This window comes from Myotis nattereri (genome assembly GCF_964212035.1).
Source record: "Myotis nattereri genome assembly, chromosome: 1".
NCBI lineage: Eukaryota > Metazoa > Chordata > Mammalia > Chiroptera > Vespertilionidae > Myotis > Myotis nattereri.
The window spans coordinates 191,214,564-191,235,631 of NC_138075.1; the positions used below are offsets into that span (position 1 = coordinate 191,214,564).

The 21,068-nt window shown below is 36.9% G+C and overlaps 1 protein-coding gene across 1 annotated transcript in view; it reads left to right on the forward strand.

Moving 5' to 3' along the window:
- The window catches only part of TECRL (trans-2,3-enoyl-CoA reductase like), a gene marked incomplete at both ends in the record, with an annotated part of 79,633 nt that extends 59,977 nt beyond the window's left edge, over positions 1-19,656 (forward strand). The window contains 6 exons of the mRNA XM_081082826.1: positions 44-116; positions 479-522; positions 14,686-14,743; positions 17,960-18,045; positions 18,575-18,620; positions 19,529-19,656. Of these exons, the coding sequence (XP_080938952.1) occupies positions 44-116; positions 479-522; positions 14,686-14,743; positions 17,960-18,045; positions 18,575-18,620; positions 19,529-19,656 (435 nt within the window). The remainder of the gene's footprint in view (positions 1-43; positions 117-478; positions 523-14,685; positions 14,744-17,959; positions 18,046-18,574; positions 18,621-19,528) is intronic.
- Positions 19,657-21,068: the final 1,412 nt, after the last annotated feature.

Here is a 21,068-nt window from a genome sequence, read left to right on the forward strand (position 1 = left end):
TATATACATACACATTCTAAATCTTATCTTGTGTTATTTATAGGGCTGTGCCTTTTATTGGGGATTCACTTCCTGGATTGCCTACTACATTAATCACCCACGGTATACACCACCATGTATGTAGACTTTCTCCTTAACTATCCCCATACTAAATTTCATGTATACACACTCACATAAAACTAAAAGAAAGAAGTGGAATTGTTAAAACAAATGGTGAGCTTATCAGATAATTATACGTTTTAGTACTTTTGTATATTCCAACTTCCCCACCATGAACAAGATGACATCGGGACACTGTATTAAGTTCCATTTTAAATGTTTTTAGATTGAAAAGGTATAATTCCAAAAAGTCAATTATATAACCTTTAATACTTTTGATTAGAGGGTAGTGATATCCAATGAACCTTGCCTGAATTATGTGTGTAATGTGACAATCCAAAATATGGGTCTTTACCTAACATCTTCTCCTCTTTTCTAGCATTTGGAAACAGGCAAGTCACAGTATCAGCTATTAATTTTCTGGTATGTATGTATATATGTATGTATTATTATTATTATTAGCTAGTCATGCTCCAATTGTGATATTATTAAAATGCAAAATAGAATATATTTGAGTATTTGTCTATTAGATAATGTGACCTATTTTTATATAAAGTGCCTAATGGTATTAAATGAAGTATATAATATGACTTTGCATTGTTAAGTCATTAATTCTCTAAATCTTTTAATCAAAATGTTCTACTCATCTATGAAGGATAATTAGAATTATTTTGAGGATAGTAAGACTGGAAAAAAATTATACTCAGTAATTCTCATTGTCTGCAAATTTACCAACTTATAGTTAAGAGCAAAAAGTTTTACAAGTTTAACATATGAACATCCAAAACCATTTTAGCATAATTGTTAAAACGTAATTATGAAAACATAGTCAGCTTTTTTTAATGGAACATGGAATATTTCCTAACTGTTCTCAGTTTAGTGTTTCAGATCACTTTATTTAACTTACCAAGTGATTAACCTGGTAAGTCTAGTACCATTTGGCACTGTGCATAATTATTACAATATATTATTGACTATATGCCCTATACTATATTTTACATCCCTGTGAGCTTTTGTACCCCCTCCCCTTATATTGAATTTATTGGAGTGACACTGGTTAACAAAATTATACAGGTTTCAAGTACACAATTCTAAAGCATATCATTTGTATGCTGTATTGTGTATTCACCACCCCAACTCAGGTTTCCATCCATCACCATTTATCCCCCATACCCTTTTCCACTTCCAGCTACCTTCCCTCCTCCCAGTTCTCATCATGAAGTAATTCATGTTGATGCTTTTATTGCTAACCTATGCTGTACCAAGTCTAATACTCTCTGTGGAGTAACTACTTAGTAAATTTGAGCAAATGGAAGAATGAATTCATGGATAAACAAAACAAAAAGCACATATTTGATCTTTATTTAGATGTGTTTTTATATCACATCTGATTGTTTCTCTCATCCTCATCTTCCTTATGATTTCATTATTTTTTATTTTTTGTAATTTCTTTACTGTTATTTATTCCTGTGTAAATATTTACACACCTCCCGTTTTCTTGATTTCTTCCATTTCTCCAACAAAGTATGACTATGAATACATGGCTCTAGTATAAAATAATTTTTTAAAAATTATAGCTTTTTAAAACATCATGTCATTATTGTTACAATATTTTTCTTAAAAAGTTAAGCAAAATAAGTCAGACATGAAAAAGTCCAGAAGCATTGACTTCACTCAGTGTGGTATATAAAACCGAAAGCAACAAGTAAAAACACACAAGAAAAAAACAAACAATAGTTCATAGACACACACAACAGTATCGTGATTACCAAAGGGAAGAGGGTGAGGGTAATAAAGAGTAAATGGGGTCAAGTGTGTGGTGACAGAAGACTTGACTTTGGGTGGTGAACACACAATGCAATACACAGATGTATCATAGAACTATACACCTGAAACCTGTCATTTTATTAACCAATGTCAGTCCAATGAATTTAATTTTAAAAAGTTAAAAGAGACATATTTTAAAACAAGCAAAATTCTAGTAGTTTGCATTATACATACCCCTACTAAAGACTTTAAAAAATTCTAATTTCTTAAGTTACTAATGCTTCTTTTTCACACATGCCTTTGTTAATCAATATTCTTTTATATATTTCCCATGTAAAAATTAATAATATAATAATAAATAGAAGAATTAGGCAAAGACTAAACTTATAAAAACAGTTGCTATCTTCTAAAGGCCAAGATGCCAAACTACATAAATATTGATACAGAGAAGCATAGATTATGTCCAATACAGATGTACTGATAATTTTAACTCCACATTTCTAGCACATAACAAGCATTGTCTGTTTCAATCATAGACTTAAAATAAGACAGAAAAGAATAACCTCTGCTTTTAATTATATGTAGCTTCGAGGGTATGGGAAAACCTTAATTAAAAGTTAAAATTTTGAATGTAATTGTATTTCATTGCAAATAGAAATTTAGAAATTATACAAAAGGTCCATTGTGACTCTTAAAATTGTCAATCGTGATGACAAATTATAAAGACCTTCTAGCTCTGGGATTTCTTAATCATTATCAATGTAGAGGAGACACTTAATTTTCATAAATAAAATATGGTATTATGAAAAGAGTTTTATGAAACTGATTCTAATATTCTAATAGAGGATGTTAACAACTAATGAATTGATCTAACAACTAATGAATGCATGTATAATCAACATCACATAGTTCAAGGTCCATCTTATAGTTTTTTCATTCATAATAACCAAATCCAAAAGTGTGTACCTTTGAGATTTATCACAAAGAACATATGTGAAAATAATTGGAAAGAATAAATAACCTGTTTTAAAGCCCAATGCATTATAAATTATTTTATATTAAAAGCATCAGTATATAGGAGAATCAATTGTTATATATAAGGAACCAAGGGGAAATTCCTGGGTCAGTCTTCCTTAATTTAAAATTCAGGCAGACAAAATGGTTATCTTAATTGCAAGTGCTAACTTTCTGCTAATAAAATGTTATGTTTTCAAAATTTCCTATTCTTCATTTACTGATCTCTGTACTCTTAACACAAGGGGCAAGGGGACACCATTCATTTAATGTTGGTTTACTCAGCAATTATTGAGAAGAAGAAAAAAAAATAGCAACAGTTTCACAAGGATGATATAGATAGTGCCATACCATGGACTTTAAAGGGAGTGAGACTTTCCATGTCAGTTTGGGGGTGGGATGAAGAAGAAAGCTTTCCAGAGATTGTACATACACAGTGGACCTGAAAGGATGCACTGGATCATCCTCCCAAAATAAAATGGTATACAAACTTTAAATAATGCAAAATTACATTCTTACAGCCAACCATAGTTAACAATTCAGTCAACATTCATAGAAATGTAAATGTAGTCCATAAACTAAAATCAAAGTAAACTTTAGAGGCCCTTGCTAAATGAGAAAATTCAGTGTTAAGTAACAACAAATATCCCTCTGTTTTCTCATCACTTCGAAGTGACACCAGGTGCACTAAAAGCACTTTGAGGAAACTCGTGTGGGGTCATTTGGTGCATATATCTTGTACAAAGGACATCTCATTTCCTTCGAAAATAATAAGTGAACTCCAGAAAGAGTGCACCTCTCAACGTTGCAGAGAACAAACTGTGTTTTGTTGTACCTGGCATTTAATCCAACTACCAGACCCAATGGGCATGAGTTTATCTAAACTGAGATGAGTGATAACTAAACATTTCAACCTCAGACTTGAGTGTTTTGGTGTAACATATAAAATGCACTCAGGTGGGACCTTAACTCAAGTATTCTGCCCCTGCCCTTGGTGAATGTTTTGTACTTTGTTAGAAAGTTTCCTTTTCATTAAAAAAAGAGAGAGAGAAGAAAAAAATAGATAACTACACAAAAACCACACTCCATGAAGTATCTCTGCCTTTCAGTAAAAAAAAAAATAGGGAGTTGGAAGGAACACTATTCCCACTCTTGTAATAAAAAACTGACCTAACTGCCAAAAAAAAAAAAAAAAAAAAAGGCAGATTATCACCTGGTAAGAAGATGATATATTAGAACACTGCTAAATATGATTGTAGTTAATTTTAATTACTCATATGTGAATCATCCATTTTGTGAACTAACCATTAAGAATTATAATTTTCTTTTGTGCTCACTCTGTGTTTTTTTTTCTATTGCTATTCTGAGGTTTCTGATATACTAAACAGAATATACTGTAAGCACACAAAAATAAAACCCCTTTTCAATGGATTCCTAATGCATTCAAAAGTTAAATAATAATAATACCTTGTGGAAAATCTTTTATTTTGATGAGTTTTGCCATGTTTACACAATATTATGAGAACTATATCATTACATTCTCCCTTTGTGTTAATTCTTTCAATATAACCTTTTCCTTCACATGTGTGTGCTATTACAAAATCTACAAGGAAAAAAAATCAAACAAGTAGAATCAAATACAGTATTTATAAAGACATCAGAATATCTTTCCCTACAATTTTTACTAGTAGATGTTACTTTGTTTTTCTGCTGAATATTCTGTGAATATTGTGGAGACACGGTAATCCAGCCTCTTCATATTTCTATGACCCCTTTTCATCCTCTGAACCCAACTCCACTCACCAAACAACCAATAAAAGCACCAAATTCACAATTGCAAAACAAAACAAGTTTTATAATTTTTAAGATTCTGTTATTGTATAACTAACAATTCTATTTTCTTTATCAACTCTTCCTCTCAACTTTATTCTGACTCTCTAGAAGCTATTTTGTTCTGCTGATTCTTTGTACATTAAACATTTCACCAGAAAAATAAATGTTTCTTCCCTTACTGTCTCTTCAACCATGTAGGCTATGGGAGGAGTAGTTAATAACATACAGGTTTGTAAAGTACAGAACGAACTCCTCTCCCTGGTTTGCCTCTGTCTTCAGTCTCATCATTAGTTATCCACTCACTTAGGTTAAGTTTTTTTATTAAAATGCAAATATTCTCAGAGAGTATTAAATAATCCTCTCATCAAGTAGTCATACCTTCTCCTGTAACATTAGCTGGGAAGGACCTTGGACATAGGACAGGCTTTTTTATTAGAGGAACAATGTATCATCGCTTTTAATTAAAGTAGGGGAGAGTGTGGCCTGGTTGTAGAAAGCACAGAAAGGCTAGGAAACTGCTTATGAATATTTAGTGTTTGTGGATGAGATGAGAAAGAGAGAAGTAAAGTATGCCAATGTTAAGTGCTTTTATTCTCAGCCCTCTCTTTAAATTTGGTGGCCATTTTTCTGATAACTATTATTAATAAAAGTTTACATTTACATTTTATTAAAGACAAAAAAATCAAAGACTCTGTTTTTTCCCAACATTTGTCAGTTTAGTTTCCTCTCAAATCCTGAGGGAGATAAGCCTATCCAATAAAAGAGAAACATGCTAATTAGCATACGACCGCTACCCTTCCCACTGGCTAATCAGGGTGATATGCAAATTAACTGCCAGCCAAGATGGCGGCCGGCAGCCAGGCAGCTTGAAACTAACATGAGGCTTCCTTGCTTCAGTGACGAAGGAAACCAACATTCCCCGCCTGCCTTGCCGGCCTCGGAGCCTGCAGTTTGAAACATTGTAACAAATACAGAAGCTAAACAAAACCCCAGAAACCTGCTTTCAGCGAGCCGGGATCTCAGAGCTGGAGTTATACATTGTTTCGATTATAGAACCCAAACAAACCAGATACCTGCTTTCAGCAGCAGAGGCCTCAGAGCTGGAGCCAGAGCTAAAGCTGGCCCAGAATAAAAAGAAAAAAAAAAAAAAGGAGCAGTTGGGAGCTTCAGTCCCAGCCTGAAAACAGCCCTCAGCCCCTCACCCAGACTGGCCAGGAACCCCAGTGGGGACCCCCACCCTGAAGGGGGTGTGACCAACTGCAAACAGCCATCATCCCCTCACCCAGGCTGGTCAGGCACCCCAGTGGGGACCCCTACCCTGATCCAGGACACCCTTGAGGGCAAACCAGCCAGCCCCACCCATGCACCAGGCCTCTATCCTATATAGTAAAAGGGAAATATGCCTCCCAGCACCAGGATCAGCGGAGCTGAGAGGCCTCCCGGCAATGGGATCAGCGTGACAGGGGGCAGCGCCCAAACCCCCTGATCGCCCTGCGGCTCTGTGTGTGACAGGGTGCAGCACCCCATCCCCCTGATCAGCCCTGCTCTGTGTGTGACAGGTTGCGGCACCCCTACCCCGCCCCCCAATGGGCCCTGGTCTGTGTGTGACAGGGTAGAGCCATAACCTCCCCATCGGCCTTGCCCTGAGTGTGAGAGTGGTGGCGCCCCAACCCCCTGATCGGCCCTGCTCTGTGGGTAATAGAGTTCAGCACCCCAACCCCCCCCCCACGGGCCCTGCTCCATGTATGATGGGATAGAGCCATAACCTCCCCATCGGCCCTGCCCTGAGTGTGACAGTGGCCGCACCCCAACCCCCTGATCGGCCCTGCTCTGTGGGTGATAGAGGGCGGCTCCCCAAACCCCTGCTCTGTCCTGCTCTGTGTGTGACAGGGGGCGGTGCCCCAACTCCCCTATCGGCCCTACTCTGTGAGTGACAGGGGGGAGCTCCCCAACCCCCTGATTGATCCTGCTCTGTGCATGACAGGCGGGAGCTCCCAAACCCCCTGATGGGCCCTGCTCTGTGTGTGACAGGGGGTGGCGCCTCAACCTACCCATCAACCCTGCCTTGAGTGTGACAGGGGGTAGTGCCCCAACCCCCTAATCGGCCCTATCCTGAGCGTGACTGAGGGTGGCTTCGCAACCTCCCGATACGCCCTGCTCTGTGCGTGACAGGGGGCGGCGTCCCAACTCTCCAGTTGACCCTGCTCTGAGCCCGACCAGGGGCTGCACCTAGGGATTGGGCCTGCCCTCTGCCACCCGGGAGCAGGCCTTAGCCAGCAGGTCGCTATCTCCCGAGGGGTCCCAAACTGCGAGAGGGCACAGGCTGGGCTGAGGGACCCCTCCTCCCCCCGAGTGCACGAATTTTTGTGCACCGGGCTTCTATTTTTATTATAATTGGTTATAATCATACTTGTTTTACAGCTAAAACTGACTTACTCCTAACTAAACTCATTATCTCAATTAAAATCAGCAGCTACTTTAACCATAAAAATAATTTTTGCTAGAACAGATATCAAAACCAATGTAAAAATAATTCCTGAAAAAAATAATTATCTTAAGTGTATTTTAGTAATAATTAACTACAGAGTTAGCATATATAAGGTATCTCTTTTAATTTTTTAAAAAATGTGTTGTATGATGACATTCGTATACTATATTCTTATGCTGGGTGTGCACATTCTTGTGTTACGCAACAGTTCACGAAAACTCTATGGATTAAAAATAAACTTTAGGATTCACCAAGATGGCGGCATAGGTAAACACCTGAACTTGCTGCCTCACACAACCACATCAAAACTACAACTAAAAGACAAAACGGATATCATCCAGAACCACATGAAGGCTGGCTGAGTGGAAGTCTGACAACTACAGGGAAAGAGAAAAGCTCATCTAGACTGGTAGGAGGTGCAGAGGTGCGGAAGAGCAGAGGTATGGAAGCACATGACATGGGCTGGCAACTAAGTATGCTATGGTCTTTTTCAATCGGGAGGGAGATCCAAACTACTAACTGCTCTGAACTCCAGTTCCAGGCGAGACTCTGGGGACCCAGACTCATACGGGGAAAAACTGGACTGTCTGGCATCAGGCCGGAACGCAAGGGGGGCTTTCTTGCAGAGGTGCTTGCAGCGTTCATTGTTCCTGCACAGGATCACGGGACACAGAGACCCAGGGACCTATTCGGGGCACGGCCGAGAGGCAACCATTGCTGTTTGCACCACCCTGTGATCCAGAGACCCCACCCCACCCAAGCTATGCCCAGAGGGTTTTGCATATGAATTGTCTGGCCTTTTGCAATCTAAAACTGACAAACTGCAGCTGGGTCAAAGAACCCCATGACTTCCAAAAGAAGGCCTAAGGCTTGTCAGCAGCCTGCATTGCTTCACAGCCTCACCTCATCTGGGCACCTCCAAACCCCAAACAAAGAGGAGGAATGTGCATATCTCTCTGTAGCTCCTGCTGGGTGGCCTCAGGCAGTGGGTGATTTTGCACTTCCTTGGAGATCCAAGGGCCAGTGTACCCAGTGGTCAAAGTGAGACCACACCAGATTACAACTCTTCAGATCCATAAGAGACACAAGCAGGAGTCAGTCTCAGTGAGCACCAAAGCCCCACTGAAGCAAGTACTGCTCCATAAGGGTGTCTCCAGCACAGCAGTTCCCCATTTTAGACACAGCTGGTCCTCACAGCCAATTGGCCTGGAGGTCAATTCCCAGTGATACCAATAGCAATCAAGGCTTAACTACAACAAGACTGTGCACGCAGCCCACAAAGGGGTGCACCAAGACTATACACCTCAGGTGACTGGGGAGGCTGAGCCACTGGGCCCTATAGGACACCTAGCACACAAAACCACTCTATCAACACAGGGAAGCAGCCAAAATGCAGAGACAAAGAAACATATCACAAATGAAAGAAATAGAGGAAAGCAAAGTACTAGATATAGAGTTCAAAACCACGGTTATAAGGTTACTCAAGAATCTTCTAGAAACCTCCAAAAAATTTAGTGAGACCTGCAAGGATATGAAAAAGGACCAATTAGAAATTAAGCATACACTGACTGAAATAAAGAATAATATACAGAGATCCAACAGCAGACTAGAGGATCCCAAGAATCAAGTCAATGATTTGAAATACGAAGAAGCAAAACACAACCAACTGGAAAAGCAAAAAGAAAAAAGAATCCAAAAATATGAAGATAGTGTAAGGATCCTCTGGGACAGCTTCAAACATACCAACATACAAATTATGGGGTTGCCAGAAGAAGAGAGAGAGTAAGATATTGAAAACCTATTTAATGAAATAATGACAGAAAACTTCCCCTACCTGATGAAAGAAATAGACTTACAAGTCAAGGAAGCGCAGAGAACCCCAAACAAAAGGAATCCAAAGAGGACCACACCAAGACACATCATAATTAAAATGCCAAGGATAACAGACAAAGAGAGAATCTTGAAAGCAGCAAGAGAAAAACAGTTAGTTACCTACAAGGGAGTACCCATAGGACTGTCAGCTGATTTCTCAACAGAAACTATGCAGGCTAGAAGGGAGTGGCAAGAAATATTGAAAATGATGAATACCAAGAACCTACAACCAAGATTATTTTACCCAACAAAGCTATCATTTAGAATTGAAGGTCAGATAAAGAGCTTCACTGATAAGACCAAGCTAAAGGAGTTCATCACTGCCAAACCAGTATTATATGAAATGCTGAAGGGTATTCTTTAAGAAGAGGAAGAAGAAGAAAAAGATAAAGATAAAAATTATGAACAACAAAGTGACAACAAATACATATCTATCAAGTGAATCTAAAAATCAAGTGAATAAAAAATATGATGAACAGAATAAACTGGTGAATATAATAGAATCAGGGGTATAGAAAGGGAGTGAACTGACAATTTTCAGGGGAAAGGGAATGTGGTGGTGCGGGAAGAGACTGGACAATAATTGAACACCTATAGACAAGGACAATGGGGGGGGGGGTAAGGACATGGGTGGGGTGGGAACAGGCTAGAGAGGAGCTATGGGTAGAAAAAAGAGTAACAATGGTAATAAACTGAACAATAAAGATTTAAAAATTAAAAATAAATAAACTTTAAGTATTCCCAGAATGTGCTAATAAGTCAGAATAAGTAAAATAAAGATAAATGATTTTAAGCAATAAATTAATTCCATAATAAAATATTTTATTTTATAAATAAAAAATGCCATCTCTTAGAACAAAGTTTATACAATAAAATATTAATTTCATACAAGTAAAATCATAAAATAACATTTAGTCTTCATATTATACAATTATATAAATGAACTATTTGAACTTTCACCTAAAATCTTACAATCATTCATTTTCAAAAGTAAAACATTTTGGATAAAGCAAAGAAAATAAAATGGAACAAAGGAAGGCATAATAAGTAGTGCTGGTACAACCAGACATACACATTTTAAAAAATGAATCTATACACAGACCTTATACCCTTCACATAAATTAACTTAAAATAGATCTTAGATCTAAATGAAAAATAAAAAACTATAAAACTCTTAGGAGGTAACATAGGAGAAATCCTAGATGGCTTTAGGCACAGAAATGACTTTTTATGTACAATACCAAAGATACATCCAAGAAAGTAGTAATTGCAAAGGTACTTCATTGAAATTAATAGCTGCTCTGTGTAAGAGAATGTCAAGAGAATAAGAAAGCAAGCATAGACGGGAGAAAAATATTTGCAAAAGACACATTTGATAAAGAACTGTGATACAAAATATATAGAGAACTCTTAAAATTCAACAATAAGATGACAAATAACTAAATTTAAAAATGGGCCAAGACTGTATCAGACATGCTACTAAAGAAGATATACAGGTGGCAAAATGTATATCAAAATATGCTCTGCACCATCTCTCATTGGGCAAATGCAAACTAAAACAACAATGAGATATCACTATTTTTCTATTAGGATGGTGCCCCTGAAGTTTTAATCAGGGATAGAACCATTTGTTAAGTTTGTGGCAGTGAATGAATTTTCTAATCTTACTCCTGAACCAGGAGGTGATTATATCAACCACTTTTATCTAAATCAATTAGCATTGCAGACAGTATTGGACTCATTCCCAATACTTAAGGTGAAAATTACAAATGGTCCCAATTGCTCTTAAAAATCCACTAGGGAGTTAAATTGATAATAAACTAAGTATCTCTAAGTACATAGATCTAGTTTTTTTTCTCCCTCCTCCAGAATGTAGATACACATTTCAGCACTATAAGTACTGGTTAGGTTAGGGAAAGAGCATCTAATGATAAATTATGGCATTAGTATATGGCTACTCTACTGGAGTAACTGAACCCAAAATGCTATTTTATTCATTGCTCATACTTTGGGTAGAAGACTAATTTTTTTAAATATTTAGTTTTGTTGAGGAAAGTAGGAAGAAAGTACATTCCAACACAAGCGCATCCAACTGAAAGCCCACACTCTTAACCACATTAACACATAAATAATTTCAACTATAAAATTATTATCTGAAAAAGCAAAATTCAGCTTAATACTTTGATAACTTGAGAAACTAGGAGCATCTTCTGCAATGATAGTAATAATGTTATATGTGAAGAAATGTATACAAAAAATGCTGAAGCAAAAAAGAACAAATTCAGTTATATTTTAAGAGGTTAAAAGCATTAAAGGCACTAAGTAAAAATGGATATATTATAGTGAAATTTGAATAACTCTAAACAATAAATATTTTGGATAACATAACCATTATTAATACCATAGTGTGTGTGTGTGTGTATATATATATATATATATATATATATATATATATATATATATATATATATATATACCGGGAGCCAGTCCATCCTTGCTGTTTCAAAGTACCTGGCATATATGGCATACTGTTCTTAATATGTTTGCTCACCTTCTAGGCACTATGTGTTTTAACCAAGGTCTCTGAGAAAGGTTGTTTCCCCAGGTAGGGATTTTCCCCTGAAGTTAGGGAGGGAATAAAACCCCTCAACTAAGTGCCAGGCGGTAATTAATCATTTTAACTACGAACAATCATGCTTAAGCTACATAATCTTTACTCCCTGGAATGGAGATAAGAAACGCCCTAATCTTTGTAATAGAGATTGATAGGATTGAATCAACTGGTATAAATACAGATGTAACAAGACAGCAGGAGACAGAACTAAGAAGACAGAACGGAGAGAGACAGAAATTGGCACAGAACCTACACAGAACGTTCTCTAGAGACAGAAGAACTTCGCTGGAGAGAACATGGCAAAAGATCCTGGACAGAAACTGGCCTCAGAACCTAGAGACAGAACCTAGCGAGAGAACATGGCAAAGGATCCTGGACTGAACCTGACTACAGAAATTGGCAAGAGAACCTGACTAGAACCTGGTGACTGAACCTGGCTGGAGAACCTGGACAGAACCTGGCTGGAGATCCTAACCAGAACCTCGCTGGAGATCCAGAGCAGAACCTCTCTGGAGATCCAGACCAGAACTTGGATCGAGAACCTGACTGTAGAACCTAGCAAGACAACATGGACACAGAACCTGGCTGGAGATCCAGAGCAGAACCTCTCTGGAGATCCAGACCAGAACTTGGCTGGAGATCCTGACTAGAGATCCTGGCTAGGCTGCTAATCAACTGAACTCCGTCTCCAGGTCATTCCTTCTTCGCCGACTCCGTCTACGCCTTTGGGAACCCCTGGACCCACTGGGGTTGGACCCCGGCATCTGGCGCCTGAACAGGGACCCCTAGGTAAGCACCCCGCACTCGGGACGGATCGGACTCCACCGTAGGAAAAGAGTGGATAGTCTTTGCCGACTCCGTCCATACCTGTGGGAACCCTTGGAACAGGATTCCCCTAGGTAAGCCCCCTCCCCATTGAGAACCCCCACACTTGGGATGGATAGGACTCCACCAGGGTGCTACAGACCCCCCTATAGAAGATAAGTAGGGTAAGAAGGTGGATAGTACAGAACTTAGATTGAGAAGATGTGCCATACTGAGTCCAAAGAAAGAAGACTCTGTATTGATCTTTAGATTAAGATGTACCATACTGAGTCTAAAGAAATAAGACTCTGTATTGATCTTTTAAAACATATGCTTGCTAGCAGAGGAATTAAGGTTACTCCCAGTCAGACAGAACGTTTTATATAAGAAGTATGTCCATGCTTTTCTGAGGAAGGAAAGGTAAATGTAAAGGCATGGGAGGAGGTAGGCCCAAGGAGCCTTATCCTTAACTCCACTGCAGCCTTTCCACCCCGGGAAAGTGCAGGATTGGCAAGCTCTCCCTGGGGTGATAGATCAGGCCTCAGGTAATAGCGGAAAACGCCAATCCTACTCTTAAAATGGATACAAGAGAGCATTTGGTGTTTTTCTTTTTAATGCCTGCTTTTAAAAAATAAAAAAGGGGGAATTTGCCGGGAGCCGGTCCATGCTTGCTGTTTCAAGGGACCTGGCATATATGGCATACTGTTCTTAATATGTTTGCTCACCTTCTAGGCACTATGTGTTTTAACCAAGGTCTCTGAGAAAGGTTGTTTCCCCAGGTAGGGATTTTCCCCTGAAGTTAGGGAGGGAATAAAACCCCTCAACTAAGTGCCAGGCGGGTAATTAATCACTTTAACTACGAACAATCATGCTTAAGCTACATAATCTTTACTCCCTGGAATGGAGATAAGAAAAGCCCTAACCTTTGAAATAGAGATTGATAGGATTGGAATCAACTGGTATAAATACAGAACTAAGAAGACAGAACTAGAGAGACAGAACCTAGGCACAGAACCTACACAGAACGTTCTCTAGAGACAGAAGAACTTCGCTGGAGAGAACATGGCAAAAGATCCTGGACAGAAACTGGCCTCAGAACCTAGAGACAGAACCTAGCGAGAGAACATGGCAAAAGATCCTGGACTGAACCTGACTACAGAAATTGGCAAGAGAACCTGACTAGAACCTGGTGACTGAACCTGGCTGGAGAACCTGGACAGAACCTGGCTGGAGATCCTAACCAGAACCTCGCTGGAGATCCAGAGCAGAACCTCTCTGGAGATCCAGACCAGAACTTGGATCGAGAACCTGACTGGAGAACCTAGCAAGAGAACATGGACACAGAACTTCGCTGGAGATCCAGACCAGAACTTGGCTGGAGATCCTGGTTAGAGATCCTGGCTAGGCTGCTGATCAACTGAACGCTGCCTCCTTGTCATTCCTTCTTCGCCTACTCCGTCCACACCTTTGGGGACCCCTGGACCCGCTGGGGCTGGACCCCAGCATATATATATATATATATATATATATATATATATATATATATATATATTAGTACATACTTCATGTTAAATAGGATAAGGTGTGTATGACAGCCAGAGAAAAGGGTTATGTATTCCTAGGATTGTATGTTGCGATTTTGGAGCATTAGCCCCAGGAGATGTTGGTAAGGCTTCAGTTTCTTAGAGGGTCATGGTGCCTCCTAACAAGGACTAAGTCGAGTATACATGACTAAGGAGTCAGATGACAGGCAGCAGCCAGTAGTACTTACAAAAGTTTTCTAAATTGACATGAAACCAGCAGGAATCTAACTGGATTGCTACTGTGTTAACCAATTTAGAAATTGGAAACCCACGTCAAGTCTATCTTTAGCAGCATGACTTGTTTCTTCAGGACATAAAAGTGTACGCCTGTAACAAGGACAAACCAGATAATCAGCACAACATGATTTATCAGGCAATTTGAACCTACTTAACAAACAGTCAAGAATATCTTCAGAATTTCTAACTCAATGTGACATTATTTTGATCCTATATATCACCATAAACAATTTCTTTTATTGTGATGATGCAAAATTTCCTCTCCTTACACAATTAGAGTAATAAAATATCTATTGAATCTTTAGGGTTAATATACTGTCTGGATAGTTATCTATCTATAGAATATATTTTTAAGAGGCACAAATATTTTACAGATTTGTGAAGCTGGAAATCATTTCATCAATGTAGTATTGGCTCATCCCAATCACACAGGTGAGTGCCTTTTTATTTTAATCTCCTCTGGAGTTAATTATGTTGTTATTTTTTTAAAAAGCCGTAAGTAGAAAGACAAACACTGGATGGTTTCCCTTATATGTGGAAGGAAACAAACAAAATGAAACCAAAACAGATTCACAGAAACAGACGAAGGGGTGGTTATCAGAAGGGAGGGAATGGGTTATGAGTGAAAAGGGAAAGGAGAATATATTCTATAATGTATGGATGAGTTTATATGAAGACAGATAATTACTAGGATTAGCAGGGAGATTACACTGTAAGGTATAAAAATGTCGAATCACTTTATTATACATCTGAAACTAATATAACCAACATAAGGTTATATACTAACTGTGTAATTAAAACACACACACACACACATTTTTGAATGGCAAATAGCAATAGTTGAAAACCTTTAAGATATGCCCTAACCCTTAACCTTTAATGCCTAAGTTTTCCAAATATTTGAATTACATCATATACCCTAATAGTGGGTTCTCTAAAATAAAGTTTGTATGGGAATCAGCAGTCAGGAGATGTGTTAGAGAGTGTTTTTATACATGGGGGAAAAAAATCATATTTGGGTAGGAAATTGAGAGCAATATAGTACCAATGAGAGTCTCAGATGAAACTATGGACCATTAAAAAGTTGGAATAAAATAACAAAGTTGTAGGATTGAGACATCAATTTGATATATTGATCAAATATTGAATATGCATTTTTACATAAACCATGGGCATAGACAGTAGTGTGGTGAAGGCTTAAGGGAGGAGTGGGGAGGAAGGGATCAATGGGGAGATAAAAGAGGGACATTTGTAATACTTTAAACCAGGGGTCCTCAAACTACAGCCCACGGGCCACATGTAAATACAAATATTGTATTTGTTCCCATTTTGTTTTTTTACTTCAAAATAAAATATGTGCAGTGTGCATAGGAATTTGTTCATAGTTTTTTTTTTTTAAAACTATAGTCTGGCCCTCCAACGGTCTGAGGGTCAGTGAACTGGCCCCCTGTTTAAAAAGTTTGAGGACCCCTGCTTTAAACAATAAAGAGAAATTAAAAAGAGAAGAAAAAAAAGGACAAAACCAAAAAGTGAGTGTAATCTTGGGTGAGGTTGTTCCTTTCAACCACACATCCTTCACAGGGACTGCCAAGTGTTGAAGATTCCCTGTCAGCAGTATTCCCTGAAGCATAAACTCTTTATGCTTAAAAAATTTAGGTGGTGAGGCATTGTAATGCAAAAAAACCTTCAGACATTAATTTAAAAGACGCTTTATTATAAACTAGAGACCCAGTGCACGAATTCGTGCATGGGTGGGGTCTGGCCAGCCCAGCCCCAATCAGGGCGGATCAGGGCTAGGCCTGTTGGGAGAAGGAGAGGGTGGGAGGTTGGCCAGCCGGCCTGCCCCATTGGGGCCCAATCAGGGCTGGGCTGGCTGGGGGGCAGGGGCAGGGCAATTGGTTGGTGGGCCCTGCCCCCAATTCGGGGGGCTGATCAGGGATCAGTGGCTGGGCAAGGGGCTGTGGGAGGTTGGCCAGCTAGCCCCACCTTTGATTGGTGTGGGGTGGCCAATTGGGGCAAAGCTCGCTGGAGGAAAGGGCTGTGGGCTGATCGGGGTGGTGGGGGCACATCAGGGGTAGGGCTGGCCAGGGGAAGGGGCTGCAGGAGGTTGGCCGGCCTGCCCCCTTGATCGGAGTGCGGTGGCCGATCTGGGGTGGGACTGTCTGAAGGTAGGGGCTGTGGGAAGTTGGCTGGCTTGCCCCACCCCCAAATCTGGCCGGTTCTCTGGCCACAGTGGGTGTCATAGCCACCAGTCGTTCTGGTCGTTCTGGCGTTCTGGGCGTTGGCTTTATATATATAAAGTATAGGTTAAGAAAACATGATGGGAATGAATTAAATTAGTAATACCTAAACTACGCTATTATTACAATTAACAGCAACTATGTACACTTAAGACAATATCTATATACATGTTTCTGTGTCACAACACACATATTGGTTATTTAATCTGCAAACTACATCTGGAAGAAATTTGTATTTGTGGACCCCTGATCAGCCACTACCTCCAGGGGTGACGAGTCATAAAGTAGAGGTTTTAACCCAGATTACCTTGTATGCAACTTTCACCTCTGAAATTCAGTTACTATGACTTGAATAGCTTTTTCAATTATATTTCTTTTGATGTACATATGGGCACTACACAAATATGTTTATATAAATGTTACTAAGAAAATCTGTAATATTAAATGGCATGCATATTCATTCTTATCTTTAAATGAGTAGTGTATGAAATCTGTCCAGAACCAAATATATTTTTTACTTTGGTATTTCGACAACAGTTACAATTTTGAAAACATACTGACATTTCATTATGACTTTAGAATTATAACTAAAGAGATTAGTTTATGTGTTTATCTGATTAAATCCTGCTAGGGAGAATAAACAATAATATAATTCACATTTACTTTTTACAAATGTCACGACTCAAAGTTCAACTTGAAATTATTATAAAATTGTTATCTAAAATGGTTCCTGAAAAAATTTGAAAGGTGAAATATAACTAACAACAATCAAGTGACAATATGCTAAAGATAATGAGAGCTGTAAATAACAATCATGATTGCTGAATGGATATGTTATGTGGTATTTCTGAATATTAACTATATGGATATTTACTGTAATCCTCTTATGATACATTTTTACAATTTTCTCATATAAATGACATCCTTATAAAATTCCCTTTAGGTTTTCACTAATTTAATAGAAAAGAACATTTGAGGTATTTAATAATCTCAACCAAAATTATCTTCTTTGACACTAAAAGAGTACAGAAAGAGGCATGCAAATATAAGAATGAATTTATTAATCTCAGTATCCAATGCCACTGCAACTATTATGCTATTTAAAGTAACATTTATATTTTGTTTTATTTAAACTCTTAGAGAAGTAATTATCATGGTTTATTCTGTGATTTTACAGCAACATAACTATAGACATGGTGAGAAAATGACAATTATTCTATTTGAGTCAAAAGGTCATAACATTTGAAAATGGTTCTCTTCTGAGTAATTTGTGAAATAGGTTTCTATAAATACATAATGACATTTTATCTGGTATATAGTTGTTCTAGGGAGTTAGAATTATATAACAAATATATGTTCAAATTTGTAATATATAGCATAATTGACATTTTACTCTTTTTGATAAAAGGAACTAATGCCTGTTTTCCAAGTCCAAATTACAACCCCTTCACATGGATGTTTTTCCTGGTTTCATGTCCTAACTATACCTATGAGGTATGCTATTATGTGTTTATATAATGGATCTTTATTTGATGATATAATAAATATATACATTTACATATTTACTTGAGTTGTGGATTAATATATGATAATATGGCATATCTGTAGATATAATGTAGTCAGAGTTATAAATTATGATATGATTTAAATTAATGTATATACACAGAAAATTGGAACATTTCCACCACAATTTTCCCTGGGAAAAAGAATATTTGTGCATATATTTATCTATATTTAAATAAAATTTTACAGTCTTCATGTACAATGTATTGAGATGTTTTAAGATTTTATTTTTTGTAAGAGTTTTTGGAACAATGTCTTCCATTTCCTTATGAATATGATGCTGTTTTGTAGAATTTCTTATGATTTAATCATATTTAATACAAATTATTTTAGAGAAATTTATTTCTATCTGTAATTTTTCTAACGTATTTGAAGCTTTGGATTACCTATTTAATGTTACAAGTGAACAAATTAGTAGGTAACTCAGAGATAAACGTTGATTTATGTTTTCATCTAACAGATTGGATCATGGATTAGTTTCACAGTAATGACACAAACACTGCCAGGTAAGACCTAAGGTTATTGACAATTGAAGTGAATGTATCTTTAGAAGTGATTTCTGAGAATAAGTTACTATATAGTCCTAAAAGTTTGTCATATTTGCAAAAGGATTTTATGCTTTCATTTTTATTTTGGATTTCTAAGCAGTTTTAAAACATAACAGTGGTGGCCAAAGGGAAGAGGGAACGAGGGGGAAGGAATAGGGACATTTGCAATAGTGTCAACAATAAAAATACATATATAATGGAACATTATTTACTATGTATTGCTATGTACTGTGGCCTAATCCATGCCAGGAAATGTAGATAAAAGTAGTGGTAATAATGCATCTAACATGAAACTTACTCTTGGGCATGGGCACAGGCGTGCATGTGCTCTTCAGTTCCCCATGAGTGTCTGTGAAGGGAAGGCTGAGAGCATGAATGCATAATCTTGCATATTGAGCATGCAAGAAAGACACATCTCAATTAAGGGCATGTATTAGAAGGGATATTTGTAATATCCATTACATCCATTTTTTATTTCACTGCACAAAATTTTTGAATCGTAATTAATATGGTTTGTCATATGTATTTGTATGTTTGTGTGCAGAGATATATTACATGCATATGAAAATTTTATTAAAATTCAGAGATAATTAAGTTTTATTTTGTAATATATTTTGGCAATGGGATATGAAAATGTGGATTTATTTTGACCTGTGCTATGTATTTTCTCTGCTTATGAAACCATGCAATAAATATTGATTGAACATATATAAGCTAGGCAGTTAATATGAGTAAATAAAATTGATAGAAAACTATGAAACATTTGAGAAATACTTTAAGAGTAATATATGATAGATTTTTTATAATATAACTTGCTACATCCATCACAGAAATAAGAAAGGATAATTATTTCTTTTTTCTTCTAGTTGGAATTTTTACACTTCTGATGAGTATCCAAATGTCTTTGTGGGCACAAAAGAAACATAAGATTTATTTGAAGAAATTTAATTCTTATATGCATAGAAAATCAGCAATGATCCCATTCATATTGTAAGAAAAAAATAATTGATCTATTCTCTGATATAGAAAAATATAATTTAGACTCTGTCCAGGATGGTTGACTATTATGTTTCAGAAATTCACAAATAACAGTATTTTTACTGAATAAAAATGATATAATTTAGCTAAATTTAGAGTAATAGATTTGAGGCAATTGAAAAACATAAATTAAATACAAAAGTAATGAAAAATAGCATGCAGTATATTTGCAAGGAATTGATCCTTAGACAATAATTTCTTATTTCATTAAATATTCTATAATACTGTTGGTTTAAAACAATTGGAATATCTGAATCCTAAAGTAAATATTTTTTAAAGTTGTGACATTTAAATCGCTTGAATTTTACACATTATTTTGATAGCAATTAATTTTTCCTTATTGTTCAAAATGTTATTGACACGTATATAATTTCTTACGTTAGTTCAATTTGTTGTGAAAAATTTACCTATATTAAAAGTGAAATACTTGTAATTAGTCATGTATTTTGTTTATTTCTATACATACACTGTATGCTATCATTCTAAAATTATAACAATTAAAATATCTTCTAGATATTATTTAACTAAATTTAATATATAATATATACTAATTTATATATGCATCATGTTTACATGTAAATATACGTATATATTTATAAAAATGTACATTTGAAATGAATTATATGGAATGATGAAGAGAGTGCACTGGAGATTTTTTTGAGATGTACAGTGAAAGATTTTTGCTTTACTTTTACATTTTTAAATTTTGATGCCTTCTCAAGCCTTGTGTGTGTGTGTGTGTGTGTGTGTGTGAATATGCACATGTATTTTGACAAGGAAATGGCTGATAATGCAAAAATTAGAATACATTTGTTAAATATTTAAAAGAAATTCTCAGTGTCATCATTTTAAAATTGAGGCTCTTTAGCTTGGTTAATTTTAGAAGCTGTCCAATTCTTAGATATATACACTATAGATAGAGATATATACATAACAAAATATCTTAATTAAAGCTTGCTAGTGTATTATATATGTATTTGACAAAATATACGTGGTAAAGCTAAGTCGGTATTCATTCTGTAATTATTATTGAAATATGTAGTCGATTATTAACAAATAATAAAAATAATCCTTTAAAAGCATTATCATTCCCAAATATAATTAAAATATCACAGGGGAAGACAGCAACAAACTTGAACTCCCTCATACCCATTCAGCAAAATAGCATGGAATCATGCAAATCTACAGGAAGTACTAATGCATTAAACCACAAATATCTAATACATCTGTGTAGTTAACTACCTGGGAGAAATATCCCTTAGTAAAAAGACAAAGAGTAGTTTCTGTTTTCTTAACTGGATCCTGACTGATGCGAAACTCGGAAGTTCGCACATCATTGCGAGACTAGACGATCTTTGATGCAGCAAG